General features: G+C 38.4%; 1 protein-coding gene across 1 annotated transcript in view; it reads right to left on the reverse strand.

Moving 5' to 3' along the window:
• The window catches only part of LOC111143410 (Rho GTPase activating protein 15), a 607,442-nt gene that overhangs the window by 564,386 nt on the left and 17,793 nt on the right, over positions 1–25,263 (reverse strand). The window contains exon 2 of the mRNA XM_022497494.1: positions 14,601–14,779. Coding sequence (XP_022353202.1) covers positions 14,601–14,765 — 165 coding nt within the window. The 5' untranslated portion in view covers positions 14,766–14,779. The remainder of the gene's footprint in view (positions 1–14,600; positions 14,780–25,263) is intronic.

Here is a 25,263-nt window from a genome sequence, read left to right on the forward strand (position 1 = left end):
GCCCCAGGGGCACTAATTAGTGTCTGTGGGAATCAGCAAAGAATAAAGTTTTATGAAATTTCACTTACGTAGATAAGCACCTGAACATATGAAAGAACCATTGCTTCCTATTTCAAAACCTATTCCCACCTTGAAGAGGCAACTTGGAAAGTCATACTCAAAGTAGACGTGAATTTTATAGTTTTCTAAATGACAACTCAGCTTCTTTTTATCCTTAGTGGGCAAGGAAGGAACGCTGGAATACATAGGCTCCAGCTGTAATTGTTAACTCACATGTCAGATAGGTGACATGGCCCGGTGGAGGAATTCTAGTCCAACTGCTCTGAACTAGAGGGCACTTGTCCCATCTAGATGGGTCAACAGCTACTCACTTCCAGCTGTTCCTGCCTGCTCATCGGGAGGCCAGCCTGGTAAAGCCAGACTTTCTGATTTCTTTTGAGAGAATGTCACATATATAAATTTTTATGTGAACGCTCACAATGTTAAAATGTCAGCTCAGTTAAAGGGAATGAAGGTGAATGCAGTATGTGGGCCAAGTAAAACAGGTCTTTAGGTTGAAGTAAGCATACAAGATGCAAATCCAGAGATCTCTGGGAGCACTTTGATGTTTGTTTCCAAGATAATTTTCCTTCCTCGTGTGAACCTAATCTCTCTCCATAAGGGCACACAGCTTCTGAGTTGGTAAAGCAAATGCTTCAGAAAAAGAATGTTTGGTTATAGGAAGTGGAGTTGAGACAGTGGAATTCATTTTTATGTATGTTTCAGTTCTTATGGGATGTTACATACCCACTGAAAAAGAAATACAAATTCTAACAAAGTTTAAAAGTCTTCAAATTAAGTTTAATTAGTAGGAATGTAAAGTAAATGGTAAGTAATAAGATGACTAACTAAATCTAAGTTGATCTAAATTTTGTATAATACTGTGGACTGTTAAATAGCATCATTTCTCACTTTTAAGGTCCTGGTACGGTTCTTTTTTATAAGATTTAGAAGCGCACTGCTTCACTTAAATACAAAGTAGCCTCTCATCAAGTTTTCAGAACAATTTAACAAAAACCCACAAAAGTTAAATCATAGATAACCCAGAATAAACAGAATATTTATAACTTGGTGACAAGAGAACGCCATTTCCATAGATAATCACAGTTATTTTTTAGTGTTGTATAAAAGGCAGCAAGATGTTTGTTAATTTATAATAATGTAAGAGTCTAAAATTGAAATTAAACCCAAATGAGAAAATCTGAATAAGAAAATTCATATTTAGCTATATAACAGAATGTTTTTACACTGTCAGTGAAATGTGGTAGGGACTACATTTCCAAATGTATGACTAACAATTGTCATCTTCTGAATTTCCAAATTTATAACTAACAATTGTCATCTTCTGACTTGCCTCAGTATGCTCTCACTGTTGAATAGGCCAATCAATGAAATAACTTTAACATTACAAACTGAAATACCAAGCAGGTATTCATGGCCAAACGGGTAATATAAATTAATGAAGACACAACTCCAACTACAGGCTTTTAAGTTCAAAATTTTAAAAAAATCATCCCAGCCAAACAAAATAAACTGCTCATGGACAAAACTGGGTCAGCTGCTTATTTGTAACCCCTGCATTAGACTCATCCTTACTACAGTATGTAAATAGTGTATACGAAGTCAATATTGTCCTTAAACAGGTCCTTGAAGTACAGGCAGAAGGAAGCTTTCAGAGTTCAAGTCGGTGAACATGGAAAGCATGGATCTTCCAAGACTGGCTTCAGTTAAGCAGGAGCTGGGGAACTCAGATTTAGAAAGGACAGCCTGGGCAGAGAGAAGCTTAGATTCACAGTCAAAAGGTACAAAAGAATTCTCTTCAATGCATCCAGAACTTAATCCCTGCTTCCTTGCCCCTTCTTTTAGCAACATCGCTATCTAGTTAAGCACACGTATGAGAAATAAGGAAATGTGAGGTCTGGATAGAGCCTATTCTGTGGATGAGTAAATAATCAGAAAGATCTAAGAATCACCATGCCTTAGGGGGAGCTAAGTATTTAAACTGATTATTTCATTTCACTACCTGGATGTTACTGTATTTTTCCCTAATTTGTCTATTTGAAGAAATTACTCTTCAAAGGATGTTTTTCTTTCTTTCTTTCTTTTTTTCCTAAGCAAAGTAAGCCTGAAAATAATTCATATTTCAACTGAGCCTATGTTCTCCAGTCTTTATTTCATGGTCTGTGTTATCAACCTTTGTTTTAGTACAAGTACACAGTAGTGTCATGTCTGGCAATGTGTTTTAAGAGCTATAATGGAATGTTCCCCTTCGAGGGAAACAGCGCTAATGATGGACTGCTTACGCAGCTTTGTAAATTAGATCATCCCTTCCAACCCCACAAAATTCCACAATCATAGCTACTTGGAGGACAATGTTCAGCAAGAGACCCACAGCAAAGGTCACAGTAACTTTTTTTTGAAAGTCAAGAACGTGGTGAACATTTTGAAAGCTCTATAAAAGTCTAAATTGGGTCTGTGTTCGATTTTCATGTTGAATGCACAAAGAGCCATAGATGTCAAGTACATTTTAATTTTTATCCATAAAGATTATTTTGACTCCAATAAAAAAGCGTATCATTAAGGTTCATTAAGAAATGAAAGGGGGAATAAGAACAAAGGATGAATGAAAGAGATATTCTTTATTTAACCAGATAAAAATACTTGCATCTTGACTTGCTACCAAAGAAAGTACTTTAACAACTTGTGTATGTCAAAGGAGTTAAGACACAACAAACTGGCCAAATTATGCAAAATAGAGAGGTCCCTGGGTGGCTCAGTTGGTTAAGCGTCTGGTCATGATCAAGTCAGAAGGGGAGCTCCCTGCTCAGCGGGGAGCCTGCTTCTCCCTCTCCCTCTTCCCTTAACCCCTGTTTGTGCTCTTCACTCTCTCTCTCAAAAAATAAATAAATAAAAATCTTAAAACACACACACACACACACACACACACACACAAAACGTATGCAAAATAGAGTGTAAAGTAGGTTAGAATCAGGTAGGAGTACCACAAACCCAAAATTTTAAAAAAGGTATCTCATTTGAGATTTACAATCCACAGAAATATATCTACCAGAAGTGACAGTAAAGGTCCCTTAGATTACAGACCCAGTTTTAAATACTGTATACAATCTTTGTGAGAAGATGGAAGGCACATGCTACTAATACTAGTGTTGAGGGTGAGGAGGAATGGGGACAAAGTGAGCAAGCGAGTGGACTGAGCTGAGGCTACTACCCAGGATAAGGACACTACCTCACTTCAATGTATCCTCCAAGGGACACCTGGGTGGCTCAGTCCTTAAGCGTCTGCCTTTGGCTCAGGTCATGATCCCATGATCCTGGGATCGAGTCAGGCTTCATGCTCAGTGGGAAGCCTGCTTCTCCCTCTTCCACTCCCCCTGCCTGGATTCCTTCTCTCACTATCTCTCTCTAATAAATAAATAAAAATTTAAAAAAAAAGGATCCTCCAAGACTCTCTGTTTTGTACCTTCAGTGGGCAAAGCAGTCTCTGACATACAGTAGGTACCAATAAATATCTATTGAATGAATGAAATAAGGGACTACTGAATGAATGAATGAACATTGTTCCCCGGCTTGCCCCCTTTCCATGGGAATTTTGAAGGCAAGGATGGGATGATTACAACTCTGTGAGCAGGAAATTATTAATTCAGGGACCTTATGACATACCATTCGAGTAACAACCCCAGGATTTTTGTTATACAAGATAGAGGACACAGGGGTAAAAATGACCATTCTAATATTCCCTTAAATATGGGGCTTTATTGCCCAAAATGTGTTGTAGATGAGAATTACAAGGATATCACATTAATAATCTGTGTGAAAGGGGCGCCTGGGTGGCTCAGTGGGTTAAGTCGCTGCCTTCGACTCAGGTCATGATCTCAGAGTCCTGGGATCGAGCCCCGCATCGGGCTCTCTGCTCTCTAGGGGAGCCTGCTTCCTCCTCTCTCTCTGCCTGCCTCTCTGCCTGCTTGTGCTCTCTCTGTCAAATAAATAAATAAAATCTTTAAAAAAAAAAAAATCTGTGTGAAAGTAAAAGCTAATTCATCAGTGTTTTCAAGACAAGAAAGAAAATGTCTTCTTTCTTTCTTTTTATATTTTCTTTTTTAAACTATGATATTAAAAGCAGGGAGGTTAAGGATAGCACATCCAGGAATGTAAACTTCTTTCCTGTCTATTTGATCATGTGTTATTGGCATTAACACTGTCAATAATTCATGGTAAAACAGGAAGTTGCCATGAAAGGTTACCCATTGTCAGGCTATGATCAATAGGGAAGACCACAGCGGGTGATGTATTATCAAGTATCAGCCAATTCACTTTATCCTGGATTTTAAAAACGGGAGTAGTTGCACTCAGTTTGTCTAACCTGAGCTAAGCTTATTTGTTCATTATCTTTTCACTGCTGGTTATAGACTATGCCTTGAATACATTTTATTTAAGTACAGAATATCATTCCAGCTATTTAATTCCTGCAATCTGGCTGTGGGGCTCCAGAATTTGCCCCCACATTTTGATGATAGTGTTTATATCTGAGCAAACAAAACTGTCACTTTGTTTTCCTATCTTCCTATATTGGGTCACTTTGTGCTACATGATATGATCTATGACAATTCAATGCAAGGAGACACATGTCCCTTCTCATTGGAAATACTGAAACTACAGCTTCCTTTTAGCCCGTGGGAAAGAAAACGAGTCAGGTGACCGAAAGTCACAGAGGAAAGTTAGTGTCATCACTATTCCTCTTCTTCCACAGAAATAATATGTGATCGTGAGGCAAGAATAGCACTGATTTCTTCATGAAGGAATAGAAAGACAATGGTACTTTGATTGTTTCTGTTTTGGCCCTTGTAAAAGGGCACTGACATAAAAACAAGACTACCACTTCTGAACGCTTTCAAACACATTCTCAATCTAATACCATCTTGGAATCTTGGGGGAAGTGTTCAGTTATTGAAATCACTTCCTAAGGGATAAATAGAAATGAAACATTTGTAGCCATTTGGCTGCTTGTTTGATTTAGGAAGTAAAACCACCTGATTTATTTCCTGTTGGTTTTCACAATCAGACCTTTAAAATATTTTGATACTTAAACACTTGGATTTGGTTTTGTTTCTTTTTATTTTTTTAAATTTCACCCAAACACTGGTATATGAAATAACTCAAACATAATTGGGGTGAGAAGGTTAGCTGGTGTAATTCTTCTTATCAAAGGCATTTGCATGTGGAAAATGTACCATATCATGGTAACTACAGTGGCCACCAGAAACAACATGCTGGTGCTGCTCTAGGAAGAAAAAATGTGGAATGCAACAATAATAATAACAATAATGATAATAATAGGAAGAGGAAAACAATAAAATAACTCTGATTTTCCTGTTTTTTTCTTTTTTTTCTCACCTTTCCCCAAAGATTCTATTCTTGTTTTTTGAGTACACGATTTCTCTTTCGCTTTTGCACATCCTTAAACCGGTTTGACAAATGATAACCATACATTCTATCACAACTCAAACCCCAATATCTTCCCCCAATAAACTTATTGCCAGTGCATTGGAAGTGAATGGGAATCATAAAAATCCATCACCTCAAAGGAGAAGCATATGAAATTGTATGTAAAGAAGACGGCATCATTCCTAGAAGAGTGCCACATCATTGTACATTAGCTAATTACTTGCAACAAGCATTAATGTAAAAAATAATGCATTTTCCTTATATGGTATTGTTTGGAGATGGTTCTGCTTATCAGTTTTTAATATGCTCTTTGAAAACTGACAAGTACTTTACCCACATCTCTTTAGGAACACAGGGAGTCAGAGGCTGGATAAAATACTTTCATGCCTCTCAACACAAACCTGAGAAGGTAATTAAACAGATGGTAACAATAAACTGAATCTGAACACATCAGGGACGGGAGTCCCTTATTAGAAGCCTTACACAGTGAAGGGAGGGGGACAAGCCACTCTGGGGGAAGTGCCTTAGCAGCCAACACCTTTATGTCTGCCCTGACCTCAGAGGCAGAAGTTTATCAACCATCTAGGCGTGGGTGTCCTACCACCTGAGAGAGGGCACCCAGGAGGTCTTCTGTCTGCTCTGACGGGCGGGAATGCAAAGGACTCTAAAGGAATGCAATGGTCGTCAGGACTGCCTTCAAAGATGTGGTTTTAGACACAGCAAGTCATTACTGTAAATCCACCATACGTTCCCCCCCCCTTACACACACACACACACACACGCGCGCGCGCGCGCGGACACATGCATATCAAAATCTTCTAAGTTGGAGACCTTACACTTGAAACACAAACCTATTTTCTTCTACAGGAGGCCCAAATTGAGATATTACAGACTTCTGTGATGACCCAGGTATTCTGAATATTTTCAACCTCACTCTTGGCAGCAGAATGTGCTCGAACTTATTCCATCCTTGAAACATATTGGAATTCTACTTATTTCTCAGATCTTCATATTGTCCGTTCGTCCTGAGTTAAATTTACAAAAGAGGGGTCTTGAAGCAGTTTGATATTTCAGCTTGTAAATGTATGCATGTGGTTATTTGTCCCAGAATATAAAAATAAGCTTAAATATATAAATATTTTATACATCTCTCTGTGTATCTACATCTATAGCTATAGAGATATAGAGATATGCATATATATACTATATATGTATATATGTATAATAGATGTATATGTGTGTGAGCTTAAATATATAAATATTTTATATATCTCTCTCTGTATATCTACATCTACATCTATATCTATAGAGATATAGAGATGTGTCTATATATTATACGCATATATATGTATAAAAGATTCATATGTGTGTGCCTGTGTACACAGAGAGAAAGTATCCACTATATGCAAGAATGGATCTTGTTGCTGTGGAGGTTTGCAATGTTATTGTGCGATCACACAGGCAAAGATGCTATTTTGCCATTACATAAGGCATTTACAACCTAGGAGATAATCAAATCAGTGTTTGTTCTTCTTCTGTTTCTCAACCTGCTTCAGTTCTCTGCTGCAGTTGGCAAGTGCTTTGGGTGCCATTTATGAGAAACATTCAGCATCAATACAACAATGATTTAGCTCAACTAGGGGCTCACAAGCAAAGGACAGTGTTCAACATACGGTGTTTTTGATTAACCAAGGTTATAATGATGATCTATTAAAGGACATCTTTGAAAACCAAGACAAATATTAAAAGGGGAAACTTACAAGGTGTAGACAAATGTAAATCACGGGACAAACATCGTTTTGCAGCTTGCACATTACCTCTTTGCAAGCGCACATCAGAACTCTGTCTGGTGTTAGTCTTGGGATTTTGATACTTAGTAAGTATAAAAACTGTTCCCATCCTCTGATACAGTTATACCTAAAATGACACCTATCCGCTTAGGAATTTGCCCAAAAAATCTCCTAATAATATTGACTATGGTTCCAAAGTTATTTCACGAGGGAAGAGTATAATATGAATTAAGTAAGAGGTGCTGCAAATAATTTAGCGGAATACGTAGTTGCTGCCACACCAAGTATTAGGTAACCTTTTTTTAATTAGAATGTACACTTTTAGATTACTGATTATGAACATCAGGGGACCCGAGATTTTGATTCATCAGTAATTCTCCTTTATGTCTACACTAAGATGTAAAAATGAGACCTCTGGCTCTAACGTGGTATTTCAGAGCCTTTCCATGCTGCTACAGAAGCTGTTTTACCTGTAATCTCTAGTACTGCTCTGCCCCCTTGTGCTGCGACAGTGAACTCAACAGAGGAACAGTTTGCCTTCATCTTTGTACATGAACTATAGAAAAACCCCACTGTCACTTCTCACTTTTCTGGCAAGTTCAAGGTCAGTGTCTAGCTATTTTCAGCTCATCTCTTCTTGATCCATGCAGAGAAATGACAAGGTAACGTGATTCGGGGTCAGCTGTATTACAGGAACCGTTACATAAACGGAGAAAGTGAAAATCAATCCTAGCTGACAGTGACTTCGGGATAATCAACGCTCACTGGATGCCTCTGTCAGTTCGCCTGCATCAAACACCGTGTGACTTCTGTCAGATCATTTTAATAAAACTATATTCTCACTTTCAGCAACCTAAGTAAATATTTCACTTGAGCTGAATTTTTTAGACTATGTCAGCCTTCTGGATTTGTAAACCGTGCCAATAATTCCTTGAAAAATTTCACGGGTAATACCTATTATCCTGAGGTCTGTTACCAACCTGAGAGGGAAGGTACTACTGCAAAATAAGCCCTCCTTTTTGAGTGATCTGTGAGAGCTTTCCGGCAGACTGTTGCATCTGCTGCATGAAACTCAACACCCTTCCCTAAGTCACCCTCAGCCCCAACTCCTCTCTCTTCCTTGGGAGCACTACCCCTGAATCCATCATTTCTCAGTGAGAGACCAGGTTTCTTTCTCCTCCAAAGACGTTTGTCACTGCTTTCCTTTTATCTCTGCATTTTCTGCCGGGACATTTCCCTTAATACAGAATTGGAGACGCAGCATTTAAGAAGATGTTCCAAGTTCGTGGCATTCCTGCTGACAGCACCTGATGTGTCCGTTCAGGGAAGGAGCTGCTTTGTCCCACCCACCTTGTGCTCCCTTGAAACTGTGAGGCACCGCAGTCCTCCATTGAAGTACAATTTACCATAATATTAGTTGTCAGTAAATTCAAAGACGGAACTCCTAAAGCTATAAAATGGATTAGAAGCAATTTAAAAAAGAATTAACAAACTAGAGTAAGAGTATACTGTCAACAAACAAATGCTCCATCATAGGACTGTAATTTGGAATTTTAATTACCCCTCTGCTTCTGTAACAAAACAATGTCTGAACTGGCAGTGATTTGAATCTCTCACAGGTCATTGAGCATTCTAGTTAATTACTCTATGAATAGCCTGTTTTTCTCCCCTCTGGAAACACGTTTCTAATGGCAGTCAAGGTCTGACAAATGTGTCATCTACATAATTAGCTAGGAAGCAACACAAAACATTAAACATGCTTTGTGCCGACAACTATCAAAACATTTCATTTGTTGTCAATTATTCATTACTTTGTAGGTTCTGAAGGGGTTGTTATTATGGAAATAAGTCCAGATGCTAACAAGGTTAGAGTTTTGGATTCAAATTAGTAATCAGAGGACTAACTTTTAAAAAAATGTATCTCATGTACATTCAGCGCCATGTTCAATCAGTAGGAGATTATAAACAAATTTAGCTATGCTCAAGTTAAAATGAAAACGACGCAGCCACGAATGTGAATTCAAGAGCCTCCGCTCATTCTCTGAAGCGCAGACTCTCCCCAGTCATTGTAAACTTTCCGAGCCTTTGGCAAGTCCAGTGTGTGCTGGTAAATGACAGGTAAACATTGCACTGCATGAGCTGACGTGGGAGAGCAAGGACAAGGCAAGAAATCTCAACTACCCCCTACCCCCACCCACGAGCGCAGATCATGTAAAAGTCCAAATTCTAGCTAGTAAACTTTTGAGTCTGTCACCAGCACACTGGTCACCTTAGGTAACCCTTGGATTTCATGAGTATTTTTTTTTCTATTCCTGAAATCCGGTTTCTTTTATTCCTGCTTTAGTATTGTATATAAAGACAAGTATTGTCTTGAAAGCAGCACTCCTGATGTATATAGAGGATATAAAAAGATTTCTCCACAAAATTGACCTCTCAGTGGCAAAGAAAATTGCAGTGGAAGACACATTATTGCGTAGTCATATCTGAGGTTTGGATCTATGGAGAGTCTCACTCCACTGTCCTCTAGCTTTCCCTTATAAACCAAAATGGCTTACAAATGTCATCCACAATAGTCCAATAAAGATTAGGAACAAAACACTGTCCTTACATTGATGAGATAAGAAAGATTTAACTGCAGAATGCAGTGTACAAGAACAGTTCATAAGGCTTGTTCTCGAATGAGAAAAATAGAATTCAAATTATATTTGTGTGTGGCTAGAATTTAATTGAGATGATCAGTTTATTTTCTACATAATATTTGATCAGATGCCTGTACTACAGAGCTAGATAAAAAGAAAAGGGGGAAAAAAAACAAAAACATTCTATCAGGAGAAATCAAGAAGACCCGTTATCTGCAGAGTGTGCAAAATATGTCAGGAAATAATTCTACCCTGAGCGCTGAGAATGCTCAGTTAATAAAAAAAGATCAGCCACTCGCTAAGAGAAAATAATTGTCTGTATCTATATTTTTCAAAGCAAAAAGGCAGCCACATCTTACACTAAATAGGACACATTAAAATAAGCTTTAATAATCTTTATGCAGAAGGAAACTAATCCATTTTCAGATCATACGATCCACAGCAATAAAAGGAAATCATCAAACTAAAAACAATTTTAGAAATGGCTGCAGACTCTCATTTAATTAACATGCAACAGATCATATATTTATGAGGAAGTCAAAATATTTAGGAAGCCTATAATCCTGTAAGCCTTAATGTGGTATAAAAACAACAAATAAATGCAAAGTGTTACTGTTATACATGCCTGCCTGATCAATGGTTTTCACATATTGATCTATAAATGGAGTTGACAGTCTGTGTTGGCTGCACATTTTCCAAGCAGTGCTATTTTTGCAGAAAACCAATACGGGCAATTACCTTTGTTTGAGATGCCAAGTCTTATCAATTCAATGTGATTTAGTGTCATTTTAATTAAATATCAGGATCCACTTCAGGACAATTTATACAAACAAAGCCTCAAACCTAACTATAAGCGTGATTTGAAGTAAACATGGACAAGTCCTACAGTCTCATAATATTTCTCAAAAACTCTGCTAAACAGAAGGCTTATATTTTTAGTAGCAATTTTTATGTCTGCCTTTTTGGCTAGCCACAACTTTGGCAAGTATCCTATAATCACAGAAGTAAGAAACAAAAGAAAATTGTTTCCTCTTTTTCTTTATAATATATTAAAAAAGAAAAATGAACACGCACAGTCTGTTAATGGAAGCAGAAGGAGTCGTGTACGTTAGCGTTTAGGAATGGCTCAACCTAAGTCCTTATCCTAACAGTAATAAGAAGATATTCCCCTGTCCACGAGGGCCATGAATTAAGTATTGCACTTCTGTGGAGTTTATAAGAAGGAAGCGGTGAATATTCATACATGTGGCTGCTTAAGACACCAGCATTAAATGCCGAAACTGCTCCTGTCTGCAAATCCTATGTCTGCAATTTTCCTGATTTGGCTATTTAAACTCTTCATTAATATCTATTCTAAACTGTCTAGTAGGCTGGAGCTTCCCTCTTATAAATAGCATCAAAGCCACATTAAACCTTCCCCAGTAGCTATTTGCTGGATTGTACATTAGCCTTTCAGCCCTTAAAGAGGCACACTTCACTTGCCCCCCATTTACGCTCACGAAGCCGTCTGTTTCTGTGTTTCGCACATTCAGGCAAATAATCAGTCCACCTTTAAGAGGTCTCACTCCGGTGCTCAGGTTGAGACAACAAATCACTGAGACCAAAGAGCGTTCCTTCCCCACCAAGCGGAGGTCTCCAGATCTCTTACAGAGAGGCAATTTGGCTAACCACTTCCTCCCGTGCCCAAGCTTCCCACCTCTCCAACATTGGCCAGGTAGCAAAGTGGCCTTATTAACTACATAAACATGATCATTGGGTGTTTAAAGAAAATGGCGCATACTGCCAGGGAAATACTAATGGAGAATTAATACCTGCTTTACTGAAATGCTTCCACGCAGCCCTTAGGTAATGAAAACTTCAAAGTAATAAGTAAATTCACCTGTGTTTGCATAGCACAGAGTCGAATAAATGTTTCTCCTGGCATTTCAGACTGCTCCTCTGTTTAAGATACCAAGAACATAGGCTCTTCTGACATATTCAGGAAAGTTTTATATGGTGTTCCAAGTTCACAGTCCTGTTAGCAGTATTTTTAATTGAACGCAATAATGAGGAGGATTTTATGCATTAATGACAAAATTATACAATTGATTAGACCCGAGAACCTTTTATCGTTTTCTGTAACAAGTTAAATTGTTGCAAATACAATATCAGATTCTTACGTTATATACTCCAGTAAGTCCATATTAGATTTGCATAACTGTTATGCCAGGGGACACGTAGTATATAAGTGCCATGTATATGAAATATAATGCAAAACAGATATACATATATATATATATATATATATGTATATGTCTTGAAGTAGTCCTAATTTCTTTTCTGTACAGATTAAATGTAAGTGTCTCTGTTACAACAAACCATGCCATGTGTGACAGGTGCACACATTTTAGAATACACCTCCTCCCACCTCTCCTAAGTTCAAGATCTCCCCCCTTGACCTCACCCCAACCTCCAACTTCTGAAAAATCAAGTTCTTAGTTTAGCTTGAGCAGATATCTTTAACAGGCTTGTTTGAATAAATATGCCAAAATACTTTACATTCTGTCAGTATCTAGTCAGAAAATTGTGCATGGAAAAAAGAGATGAAAAGAACTGAGACAGAAAGAAAATTAGTGCCGTGGCAGGCTTTCAGTACAGTAGCTCTGAGCCAAGTTTTCTCGGTGAAATGACATATCCTCACTAAAATACCCCTTTTATATAATTATGCACTGAGTACACATAACCAAAAGTAACTTTTATTTTTGTTCCTTATCGAGGAATACATATTGCCCAGGCTAAGAATGCGGAAACAAAAGCTGGGATAATTATAGCTAATTTAACTTTGGAAAACTCTTCTCTAGCAGTCCAGCATATAACCCCCCAAACTAAAGTTATGTAACAAGGTAATATCAACAATGAGAAACTGCATGATAAAATCCTGCCCAAAAGTGAAAAATGCTAATTTTGTCTCATTTAGCAGCTGGATACAGAAATGCTCATTAGTTTTAAGAGGGTTAATCCTTTTAACTTTTGCATATTGATATGCCAATTATGCCTAATTGTACAAGAGGCATCAGTCAAGGTAATAGTGCATAAACACATGAAAGTTATTAAGTACATCCCAACATGTAATAAAGTAGGTGTTAATTGGTAGCTGAGTTCTGCGGGCTATTGAGGTGGATAATTCATTGAGAGATGGATCACTTGTAATTTCTCTCCATAATTCCTTTTGCAGTCTCATGCTGTGATGTTTTCATGCTTGTCAAAAACAACTGCAGCATAGTGCCTTTTGTTAAACACAGCCAATAAAATATGTTAGGCATCATTAAATATACTTAACTTTTAAACTTTTTCAAAGGTACAGTTCTTACTGATAATACATTACAGAGATTCCAATAATTTACTCTAACCACCGTCTCAAGTTCTTAGCTGAGGAACATTTTAGCTGGTTTAAAGGCAGAGTCAGGCAGGCAGTGCTGTGCCTCCCAGCAGACAATACTTTTAAACGGGAGAGTAAAGAAAGAAAAACGCATCTCTCTCGGGACCTTATCTCAGGATGGAGCTCCCACCCCTGACCTATAATCACTGGCTTCCTTGTGCTGAATTTGTCTATAATACCTGAAGAAAGCATGCTTAAAACTATGTATTTCTAAAGCTCTTGAGATGTGGTGGGTTAATTTCGCACTTGAAATTCAAGTGAAAACAGGGAATAAATATAATCGGTGACATGCAACTCAGCAAGTTTATCTCATTTAATAACTCAGTTAGGGAGCTGAATATTTCATAGGCCCCTATGATATTAACAGAACACTCAATTAATAGCTCACATGTTTCTGCGGAGTGACTGGGACTCACAGTCTGTCCCCAGCTAACCTATTTCCCGCTCTCGCTCTCACTGCGAGAAACAAAATAGATCTGGGGTCCAAAAGAGTGGCTAACATTGCATAAATAATTTTGTAACATCCTATGGCCTCAGCTGCAAGTTACCACCATTATGGAAGAAAATTAACCAGAGGAGACTCATCGTAATCAGTGTGTTTAGTGGCTCAGGATGCGTGCAGGGGCAGGGACACAATTGGCAGTAGAGTTCATCTCTAACTATTTTATTTCAAATCTTCCTAATGACACATTATCGAGACAAAATGGCTTCCTCTCCAAACCTTCCATCGTCACACCATTTAAGCTCATTCCAAATCAAATCGTAATTCCAATATTATATATTGTTGGGAGATTTTAAGAAAGAGATTTTCACTTTTTTTTTTTTTTTGAAGATTCCCCCCTCATTTCATTCTTAGCTAATTTTAGCCTCTGGCTTTTCAAAGTGATGTACTGTATTTGGAAGTACAAACGCCACATGCTAGCATAACCTCATTATTTTTATAACACTGAAGCATGATAGTGGAGGCCCTTAAAATGAGTCAAAGGTGCTCTTCAGTCTAGCTCCAAATCCACTTTATCACTCTGGATTAAGCCCAGCTCCTCTCTCACAACTGGGGATATTATTATGACTATAAGTAGGCAAGATAAAATGCATTACAAAAACAGTTTTCTCATGCACATTAGGAAAACAAATAAAACAAAGCTAATTAGTTTTTTTTTGTTGTTGTTTTTTGTTTTTTTGTTTTTTTTTTTACTTTTTTAACAAAATTCTGTATCACAGAACATGGGGGTTTTGGGGGATTGGACTTACGGGTTCAATGACCTTCCCAGCATCGGTGAGGATCATGGATTTACTTTGGCTCAGCCTGTCGTGGTGGCTGTTGGCATTTTTGATTCTCATTTGCACAGCTCCGGTGCCTTGACGGGTGGAATTCAGTGTTTCCACAGAGGTATCAGAATTCATAGATTTCTGCATATTATAGCGTTATCCTGGTAAAATATAAAAGCATTGTGTTATTCTAAATTTATTTTTTCCAAGAAAAACTTGGTGGGGTGCAGTTTCCTGTTCATCACTAAGGTACAGAAATGAAACAAACCATCTCCACCTCTCTAATAGTGCGGAAGGTAATTACTCTGTAGTTGCTTTTATCAACTGGGGCCTCTGTATGTGGACACTACTATACCTGCCAGAGGACTTCCAAGTTCATAGCCAGCACAGCCATTCTTGTGTGGTTCCTAATTCCATTAAGAGATTTCTAATGGCAACACGATATTCTTCCTTATGTAGAAACACCAGCTAAGTATCTTCAGGGTACATGCTGTTTGTATTCACAACGTTACCGAACTTTTACCCACCCCATCCCACCCCACCCCACCCCTATACGCTACCCCCTGCAGCCTTTTTTAGTGACCAAAAACCTACCTGGACGAGGTCATATTTAAGTGAGCAGAATTGGCTTTAGGGCACACTAAGCTGGTCCCATTGATCATGAAATATGGTTGGCTTGGCCTTCTTTGCATGGTGCTCAGTCCTAGCCCTGACCCCCACTCACAATACCCAGAAGGGAAATTAAAGGTCCTTTGTCTGCTGCCATCAGCCAACTGAACTAGATTCAGTAGCTTTGTTGGACATAATGTTGATGAAGACTATGAAAAAAGAGAAAATCAAAGCTATCTATTTATTGATGTTTCTTTTAAGTCTGATTTAGGCAGGAAAATTCAGGGCAGGCACATGCTAAAGGAGAAGCAGTGAGGAAACAATAATTTGGAAAAGCAAATGAAGAGAACTAAACCGTGACAACATCCGTGGGTGGACTGGGAGGGCTTTGGTTGCTTCCCCAAATCCATAATCCTTTTTAGTGACCCCTCACCACAAGCCCCTCCAAGGAGCATATCATGTCATTTAAAAGCGAACATGTGCAATGCAAATACAACTTCTAACCTTCTAGAAACAGACCCCCTTCTGGCCCAATTGTTGTCTCCCTGTCTCACCTATAAACATTACAGAGCTGGTCTGGGCACATGTGTCCACACTAGAAAAAATTGTCATCAATCACAAGCCAAGATAATCCAAGGGAAAGATTGTATTTTAGGGAGCTAACTGTACTGGAACCCTTACAGCTGTTGGACAGACAATGGGGTTAGCTAGCACCATGGTAATGTTCAAGCTCAGGGAACGCTAAGATGGTCAGAAAAGAATGAAAACATTTTAATAGGAGATAAAGTATTACTTCATAATTGATACCAGTAAGGCAATGGAGTGATAACTTAGCAAAGAAGTTAATATTTGTTGAGCATTTACTATTGGCCAGGCAATACAGTCAGTGATTCAATCCTTGCAAAACTCCCATGAGATAGGCATTCAACTCATACCTTTCTAGAAGAGAAAAATAAAGTTCAGAGAGACTAATAGTTTTCCCAATAATGGACAGAAGAAGTGGAGGACCAGTATTTTGTTCCAAAAAAAGACCCCTCCTGGCAAACAGATACATTCTAGTTAATCTACACTATGAAATATTCCTCAGCAATAAAAAGAACAGACTATTGATGGGTGCAACCACTGGGATGAATTGCAAATTCCTGAATGAAAGAGGCCAGCCAAAAGAAAGTACCTATGGAGTACTTATGATTCCATTTATATAATATTCTAGGAAATGCAAGCCAGTATTTAATTATAGAAAGTTGATCTGTGATTGCCTAAAGATGGCATGAAGGGAAAAATGGATTATGGTGAATACGAGGAAACTTTTAGGTGATGGTTATGTTTGTTAGCTCGACTGTAGTGATGGTTTAACAATTGTATGTATGTATTTAAAAATGATCAAATTGTATAAGTACTTGTACTATTGTACTTCAGTTGTATCTCATAAAGGCGTTTATAGGAAAGTTGTTTTAAAAATTCCTTAACTAGGGACGCCTGGGTGGCTCAGTTGGTTAAGCAGCTGCCTTCGGCTCAGGTCATGATCCCAGCATCCTGGGATCGAGTCCCACATCGGGCTCCTTGCTTGGCAGGGAGCCTGCTTCTCTCTCTGCCTCTGCCTGCCATTCTGTCTGCCTGTGCTCGCTTTCTCAAAAAAAAAAAAAAAAAAAAAAAAAAATTCCTTAATTAAATTGACTTAAGTTTCTTAATTCTTTATTTTGTTCATACTTCCATTTTTATGCTTCTGTATGAGTGATATATTATAAAAACTCATGTAGTTGAGAGTAAAAGAGCTATTTCAAAAAGACTGGAAATAAAAATTTGAAGTAATAAAAAAAGAAAACCTCATCTCCACTATTCCATAGGAATATAATAACAGCTGCTTTGATGAGAAGGATTTTAAAATGTATCAAATTTGGCTACTAATATAGACATAGGGAATCTTACCCCTACTTCTAACTTGAATAAGATGTAGAGTATTATACAGATAACTGTTAAAAAAAAAAAAAAGTAAATGCATTTTCCATATATCCGAGTATAGGACAATAAGCTTTTGGGTTTATTCTGTATATTATTATTATTATTATTAAAGCTATTAATTTTCATAGCCAATCAGAAAGTAAACACAATAACAAAGTGAATCTATGAATCTTTGATATTTTTGAGGATGCTACTATTAAAATCACAAGTTTTTCAGAATAAATTATACTAAAATCTGTATGGACCCACAAAATACTCTGAATAGCCAAACCAATCTTGAGAAAGAAAAACAAAGCTGGAGGTATTAAAATTACAGATTTCAGAATGTACTACAAAGCTGTAGTAATCAAAACACTATGATACTGGGAAAAAATAGACACATAGGTCAGTAGAACAGGGTAGAAAGCCCAGAAATAAGGCCGTGATTATATGGTCAACTAATCTATGACAAAGGAGGCAAGAATAGACAATGGGAAAATGACGGTTTCTTCAACAAAAGGTGCTGAGAAAACTGGACAGCTCCATATAAAAGAATAAAACTGACCCACTTTCTAACACCATACACAAAAATAAACTGAAAATGGGTTAAAGACATAAATGTGAAACCTGAAGCCATAAAAATCCTAGAAGAGTACACAAGTAGTAATTTCTCCGATACTGACTGTAGCAACATTTTTCTAGATATTTTTCTTCAGGAAAGGGAAACAAAAGCAAAAATAAACTATTGGGACTGCATCAAAATAAAAAGCTTCTGCACAATAAAAGAAACCATCAACAAAACTAGAAGGCAACCTACGGAATGGGAGAATAATATTTGCCAGTGACATACTTGATAAAGGTTAGTATCCAAAATGTATAAAGAACATATACAACTTAACACCAAAACAAACAAACAAACAATCCAATAAAAAATGGGCACAGGACCTGAATGAACATTTCTCCAAACAAGACATACAGATGGCCAACAGACACATGAAAAGAAGCTCAATATCACTAATCATCAGGGAAATGAAAATCCAAACCACAATGAGATATCACCTCACACCTGTGAGAATGGCTAAAGCCAATAACACAAGAAGTAGTAAGTGTCGGTGAGTACACAGACAAAAAGGAACCCTCATACACTGTTGGTGGATACTGGTACAGTTACTGTGAAAACAGTATGGGATTTCCTCAAAAAAATTGAAAATAGAAACACTGTATGATCCAATAATTATACTACTGGGTATTTATCCAAAGAAAGCAAAAACACTAAATCAGAAAGATATATGCACCCTTATGTTTATTGCAGCATTATTTATAATAGCCAAGATACAGAAGCAACCTAAATGTCGATTGATAGATGAACAGATAAGGAAAATGTGGTGTGTATATATATGCAATGGAATACTATGCAGTCAAAAAAGACTGAGATCATTACATTTGCAACAACGTGGATGCATCTAGAGGGTATTATGCTAAGTGGAATAAGTCAGATTGAGAAAGACAAATACCATATGTTTTTACTTAAACATGAAGTCTAATAAAAGCAAAATACAAGAAAATGGATAAATAACAACAAAAGGCAAAATAAGACCTATAATTAGTTAGAACAAATTGATGGTTAACAGAGGGAATGAGGGTGGGGAGATGGGCAAAATGGGTGAAGGGGAGTAGAAGGTACAGGCTTCCAGTTATGGAATGAATAATTCATGGAATAAAAGGCACAAGAAAATGAATATAGCCAATAATATTGTAATAAAGTTGTTTGGTGACAGATGGTAGTTATACTTGTCGTGATCACAGTATAATGTAGAATCTTGTCAAATCACTATGATGTACACCTGAAACTAACATAACATTTTGTGTAAACTATAAATTTTTAAAAAGTTAAAAATTGGGTACCTGGGTGGCTCAGTTGGTTAGGCAACTGCCTTTAGCTCAGGTCATGATTCTGGAGTCCCAGGATCAAGTCCCACATTGGGCTCTCTGCTCAGCAGGAAGCCTGCTTCCCCCTCTCTCTCTGCCTGCCTCTCTGCCTACTTGGAATCTCTCAGGGTCAAATAAATAAATAAAATCTTAAAAAAAGAAAAAGAAAAGAAAGGAAAAATCTGGGTTCTCTTCTGAGTGCATGTAAGCCTTGATCTTTCAAACTCAAAAGATGGTGTGTTTGTTATGTTGGTGAGGGAAATCACTTAGGCTAAAGCCACTATCTTCTGACCAAGAGCATGAAGTCACTGTATTTACATAGCCCAGCCACATGCCATCTATAGAACATGTTGCTTCCTCAGAGTTTGCACAAATTTCAAAGTCAAATCAACATTTGCATTCTTGTAACGATTTCACAATCAACTCGTTATTTGCCTAGTGATGAGTTACTGTCAAAAGGCCGGATTACTTAAAACACCTCTCATCTGGCTTCCCCACCTATTTTCTTGGGGATAGGCTGAAGAAAAAACTTCCAGAATCTTCCTTTTACAGACATTTTTGTTAGGCTGACTTCTCCCCTACTATAATATTAAGGTGATTTCTCTCCCCACACTTTCTCTCCTCTTGCCATTACTTCCTTTCCCCATCTTCACATTTTGTTGATACCTCAAAGACACTCTAATTTTTCTCTTTATTCAATTTCCCTTGTATTTTGTGTTCTATGATGGCATTCACTCAATACTATTTCATAATTATTCTCATATTTCCTAAAGTTGGTAGTTACTAACTTCGCAGAGCACAATGACACAAAATCTCTGAGAAGAATAGATATGACTCAAAATCTCCTCTTAAAGATTTTCACCAGCAGAAAATAAATGATCCATTCAACATTTATGGAGAGTCTCCTAAGTGCCATGTACTACATCAGAGGCTGGAGATTTTCTTTTTTTCTTTTTTCTTTTTTTTAAATCAGGTGCCTTACAGGTTGGTGAGGATGGTGGAGAAACAAATCAATAATTAAAGGAGAATAGAGTTATGTCCAGGTGGGGAGAGGAGCAATGGCATCAAACTCGGGTGGAACTGGGAGGTGAAAAGAAAGTCAGCAAAGTTGGGGCTGATGCTAAGTCAGGACAGGCGAAGCATTTCAGACAAAGGGCTCAGCAATGCAAAAGTATGCAAAGAACTGTGAGATGACAATGTGGATAGTGAAATGTACCATCAAGGAAAAACATAGCACCAAGAAAGCTCAAGGAAAAGAGAAATGATGGCTTTCGTGAAGAAAACAGCATTTAACCTCAGTGTGAGTGAGTCTGTCCTCTTGCCTCTTGGGGGGGCTGAAGGACTGACTGAGAGCCCCTTCCTTCTAACCCAGCCAGGACTGTTAAGGGGCTGGTATTCTAGATGCTCTGAAGGAGCGACGAAGGAAGAGGGGTTTCCTTGGCATAATACACGAATGTGTCGTGTAGATAAAATGAGCACAAGACAGAGGGTGCAGGACCTGCGTGTGGCCCCTGCCCGCAGAACCCAGAAATGTGCAAGAGGAAGGAGAGAAGACAGAGGAGGAAGGGGCTGAAATGACAGCTGTACTAATGGCCGTGGAACTTTTAACTGTTGCACTTGAGGGTTTGGAGATGATTTCTTTCCATCTCTCCTGCTAGGAGCCTCATACAAGGTGGAGAAGGCCATTCTAGGCAAAATTTTTTGAGTTGCATTTGGATTCCACTTATAACCCTATCTCTTCACCCTCTTTCAACTTCTCATTTTCTCCTTGCCTGTGTCCTACTACTCTGTTGTTCCTCTAGTAGACACTCTATGATCCTTCTCATTTTGGGCTGCCAAAGCCCCCCACTGCAGCACCTACTCAGGTCCCATCTCATCCAAAGAGTCAGCATTTCTGAAATTCCACCATCCATTCTTCCTTACGTCTGTCCTTTAAACATCTGTCCTCTCAGTGAATCACTAAGATGTAGATGGGAGGGAAATACTTAAACTAATTCCCATAAGGGCATCAATGATTGGTCAGACTTCCCCTTAACTCTCAGGGGAGCATTTACCTGCATCTCAGAATCTCTGGAAACTCTTCTGACTACATGGGAGAAGTATCTTGCAACAGAAGACCACGGTCAGTCTACTCCATGTCTGATCTTAAGTGAATTCCAAGGGAGGTAGCATTTGTGATCAGGGACAGGACACTGGCATTGCATTCTAGTAAATGGTGTTTCCTGGAGTTGTGCGATGTGAGGGCCCTGCTATGGTGGTCTCATTTCTGAGTGTTTATGGAAGAAGGTCCTAGGGGAACAAACTCCATTATGAAGGCTGCCCAACCTAGAGGCAAACCCTCACAGCCCAGGGTCCAGCATGACTTGGCTCCCAGCATCAGGGAGTGGATACGCTTGTGGGAACATATGCATCAGTTTCACAAGGCACTAGTCAGAAAGGCAGGGAAGACCTTCAATGTGTGAGTTTTTCTGTATTATTATTCCAGGAACATTCACAGGCCTTTGGAATCATTCTGTTGTTCCACCCCGGTTTTCTTCCCTCATTGACCCTCAACTTTCTCTCTTTCATAGAGCAAATTGTAAAATCAATAATATTTGTCTCTGCTTACTTGTATCCCACTTAGTGACATCAAACATTTTGTTAACTACAAGTTATATTAAGTTTCATGTGATCTAGATGCTTATTCAGTATTCCCCTTGTTCTTCCTATAACATATCATCTACTCATTATGATTATCATAATCATCATTATTATCAAAATTTATTAGAGAAAACAGTGTTGCCTGATGCATTTACATTCTTGCGGGAGGCACAGAGAGCCGTGGTGAATGACTAATGAAAATATTGAAGAATTAGTCTGTTTTGCCTGTGTCTAAAATATCCATTGATTTCACAAAACTCTCCAAATAAATATCCCTGAGTGAGAAATTGAAATGTAAATCACTTAGGACTGGCTTCACAATTTCTCTAGACTTCCTGATTTTATTTGTACCAAGCGAAGAGCGAAAGGAGCTTTTGATATTGCACTAGTTCCACTTTCAATGCTGCTTTAAAAACAGGAAACTGTGATGAGAATGCAGTTTGCAAGAGCCACACAAACCGGCTCCGTTCAGCAAACGAGGTTCCATGGTATTCTGGGTCTGATTCTCCCACTCCCACTGCCGATGCCCAGAGAGGAGCGGATGTGATAACTTGTCTAATCATAAATTTCATAGCTGCTCTGTCAATTATTTGCCCTTTTGAGTTAGAAAGTGTATTTTTGACATCTCTTTCCCATCAGTAGCATTAAAAATAAAAGTGCATGAAGAATTATTTGGGCGAGGAGAAACTGAAAAGGCACGATGATATCCTCTCCATGCTGCAGAGCAGAGCAAAGCGAAGCTCGGCTAGGCCGAGTGTCCTCCCCGCAGCGCCACAGCCCGGTCAAAGCAGCTCCAGGACAGAACATACGTCCCGCGTCACCAAAAGTCCTTGCTTTAGTCATAGACCCCCCCCCCCCCCCGAGCCAACTGGAAACGATGTATGGAAATAGAAGGTAGCAAGAATTGCGAAGGACGTCTGACAGAGATTGGGGAGATCATATGATCATCATAGAGCTATATTCGGTATATATCATGTACATCTTTCAATTTAAGTGTTTGGAAATCTTCCTGTGCTTCCTCACAAAACAATAGAGACTTAGCAAATGTTTACTGAATATATAAATGGAATTCAAATATAGGAAATCCCTAATGCCAGTGTACATAGCCTAGCAAAACCAATTGGAAAATGTTTTTGATCAAGTCCATTTCTGATTCAAAAAAACGTATCTATAACTCACTCTGGCCAGTGTTTCTAAGGTCCAATGAACTCTGGTTATTGCTTGATAAGTTGGGGCAGGAAGAAAAAAAAAAAAACAACGTTTTACAGGCCTTCTGAGGCCCATCCTTGGAGAATAATAGGAATTTTTAAAAATATAGAGAATACCTTATTTTCATTTCAGAATAAGCCATTTTTTTTCCTTTCTTATAAATTAAATGAGTATGTTTAATGACCATCTTAAAATTTTAGCAGGGTTATTCGTTCTGACAATAGAGAATGTCTTCTTTGACTTTCAAATTCCTTTAGGTGCTTCATATTGTTTTTCCAAATAGAAGGACTCTCTTGCCCGACGTGGATCACCACTGAAGATGTTGTGAGAACTGTCACGGAAGCAAGCTCTGAGGGTGCCCCCAGGTAATTCCCATCCCATGGGTGGTAGCCTCAATTTTCACCATGTGGCAAGTGAGCCATCTGGTCACCCCAAGCACTAAGAGCTCTATGGTGCCCTCAACACACAGGAGCCCTCTGTGGCAGTACGACTCTATTCCTTTCCCAGAATGTGTGGGAAGTGCTATTTCTCCAGGTCTGCTAAGGAGTTCAAGGAAACTCCACAGACAAATATTACTTCTGTGAGAAATTCATTTCTATCCCCTGGAAAGATTTTATGTTGATCTGTGGTAGAGCACGGTCTGTGTGTTCCCCTGTGGAAATGACTTGTGGCCGTGGTAGCTCCAGTAATGTGTGGCACAACCTTTGTGCTACACTTTCCTGACAGGTCAGTAATTAACTTGCATCGCAATTGTTTGTCGTTTCCACCACAGCAGCCATTTACTAAAATAACATTTTAATTTCAGTTTCCTTCCAGTTCACTTTCTTTTTCTTTTTTCCCTGTGGCTTCTACATCTCTATTAAGTCTAATTTCCCCAGACCACTTCCATACGCGGAGAGAGTGCAATAAAACTCAGTTTCAAAAATGTCAAATATAATGAGAAAAGAACATCATAGTAAAGGAATGTGACCATAGACACCCCACTGGGTAACATTGTCTTTGACTGGGCAGGTGTTATATATAGGAAATGTGGTAATAAGGCTTTGCATTTATTTAACTTAACTTAATCAGGGAATCAGGGTGATATTCTGCATTTACTGACAAAGTCTGGCAAGTCAGCTGCATAGATAAACTAATACAGTTATTGTCATTACCCGTGGGCATTCAGATGGTGAAAATGACAAGTAAAATACATTTTTTTTAAGTAGAATAAGTCCCAGACAAAATTGTGTGACAGGCAACTTTGATCTTTTTTTAGATCATGGTATCTTGTTGCCATCTCTCATCCCCTGGGGACCTTAGCCTTCTAGTCTCTGTCTTATTGGAAGCAAAGCAACCGATATACATTTCAAGTATTTATGGAGACTTTATCTGAAAAATAGACTTTTTAGGTCCTGCACTTTCTACAACAATTATTGAAAATCCCAGGCACAGATATAAGCACGTTTGCCTACCATGGATTCTGGTTAAGAGTGCAATGGAGGATGGGACTGAGGAAAATCTTAAGGCGAAGGTGACATTTGACCTTGACGTTGTATAAAAATAAGATCCAAAAGGCAGAGAAGGGATATCAAGGGCAACACAGGCTGAGATCACCAGATTTAAGGAAAACAGGAGTGAACATCCACAACAAATGGTGGCAGATGGGAGACGGGAAAGTGAGGGAAAGATAGTCATTAGGGCTAGATGAGGAGAATCTTGCCATTTCTAGTAAAGAATCTGGCTGTTGTCTTATAGAGCCCGGGAACCTCTGATGATCTGTTTCAGGCATAATGCCCTCCCAAAGGATTTGGTGAAGAGACCCCCCAGAGAAATGAATCCCCAGCCAATGCAGAATGGTAGCATTCTCATGGGATGCTTCTTAATGAACTTCAAATCAGGATAAATAGCATAGCATCTATTTGTAAACACTGATCTTATGATAAGAGCACCTGAGAAGTGATCTGGGAAAAAAATACTCCAGAACTTCAGGAGCCTCCTTTTGAACCTCCAGGTGCATGTTTAATGCTTCCGGTCACCAGTTAAATGAAGAGAGAGGTGGAAACTTCATAGGAAGGACACAATGAAGCACTTAAGGAAGAGATATCAAAGGGTACAATTCTATTACTGAGGACAAAGAAGAAAAATGAAGTGAAGATTAATAGAACTGCTTCTGAATTTCCCTCCAGTGATCAGGTAAGTAGTACAAAATTGAAAAGCAAATAGGAATAAAATGCCTGTGCTATTGTAATTATGTTTAGGCAGCATAAGAAATTTTATGAAATGGCAATCTCCTGATACACAGGAGAACCATAAGGGGCATAAGTAATGCAATCTT

Source organism: Enhydra lutris, unplaced genomic scaffold (genome assembly GCF_002288905.1).
Source record: "Enhydra lutris kenyoni isolate GAN:26980312 unplaced genomic scaffold, ASM228890v2 scaffoldscaffold1, whole genome shotgun sequence".
Classification (NCBI taxonomy): Eukaryota; Metazoa; Chordata; class Mammalia; order Carnivora; family Mustelidae; genus Enhydra; species Enhydra lutris.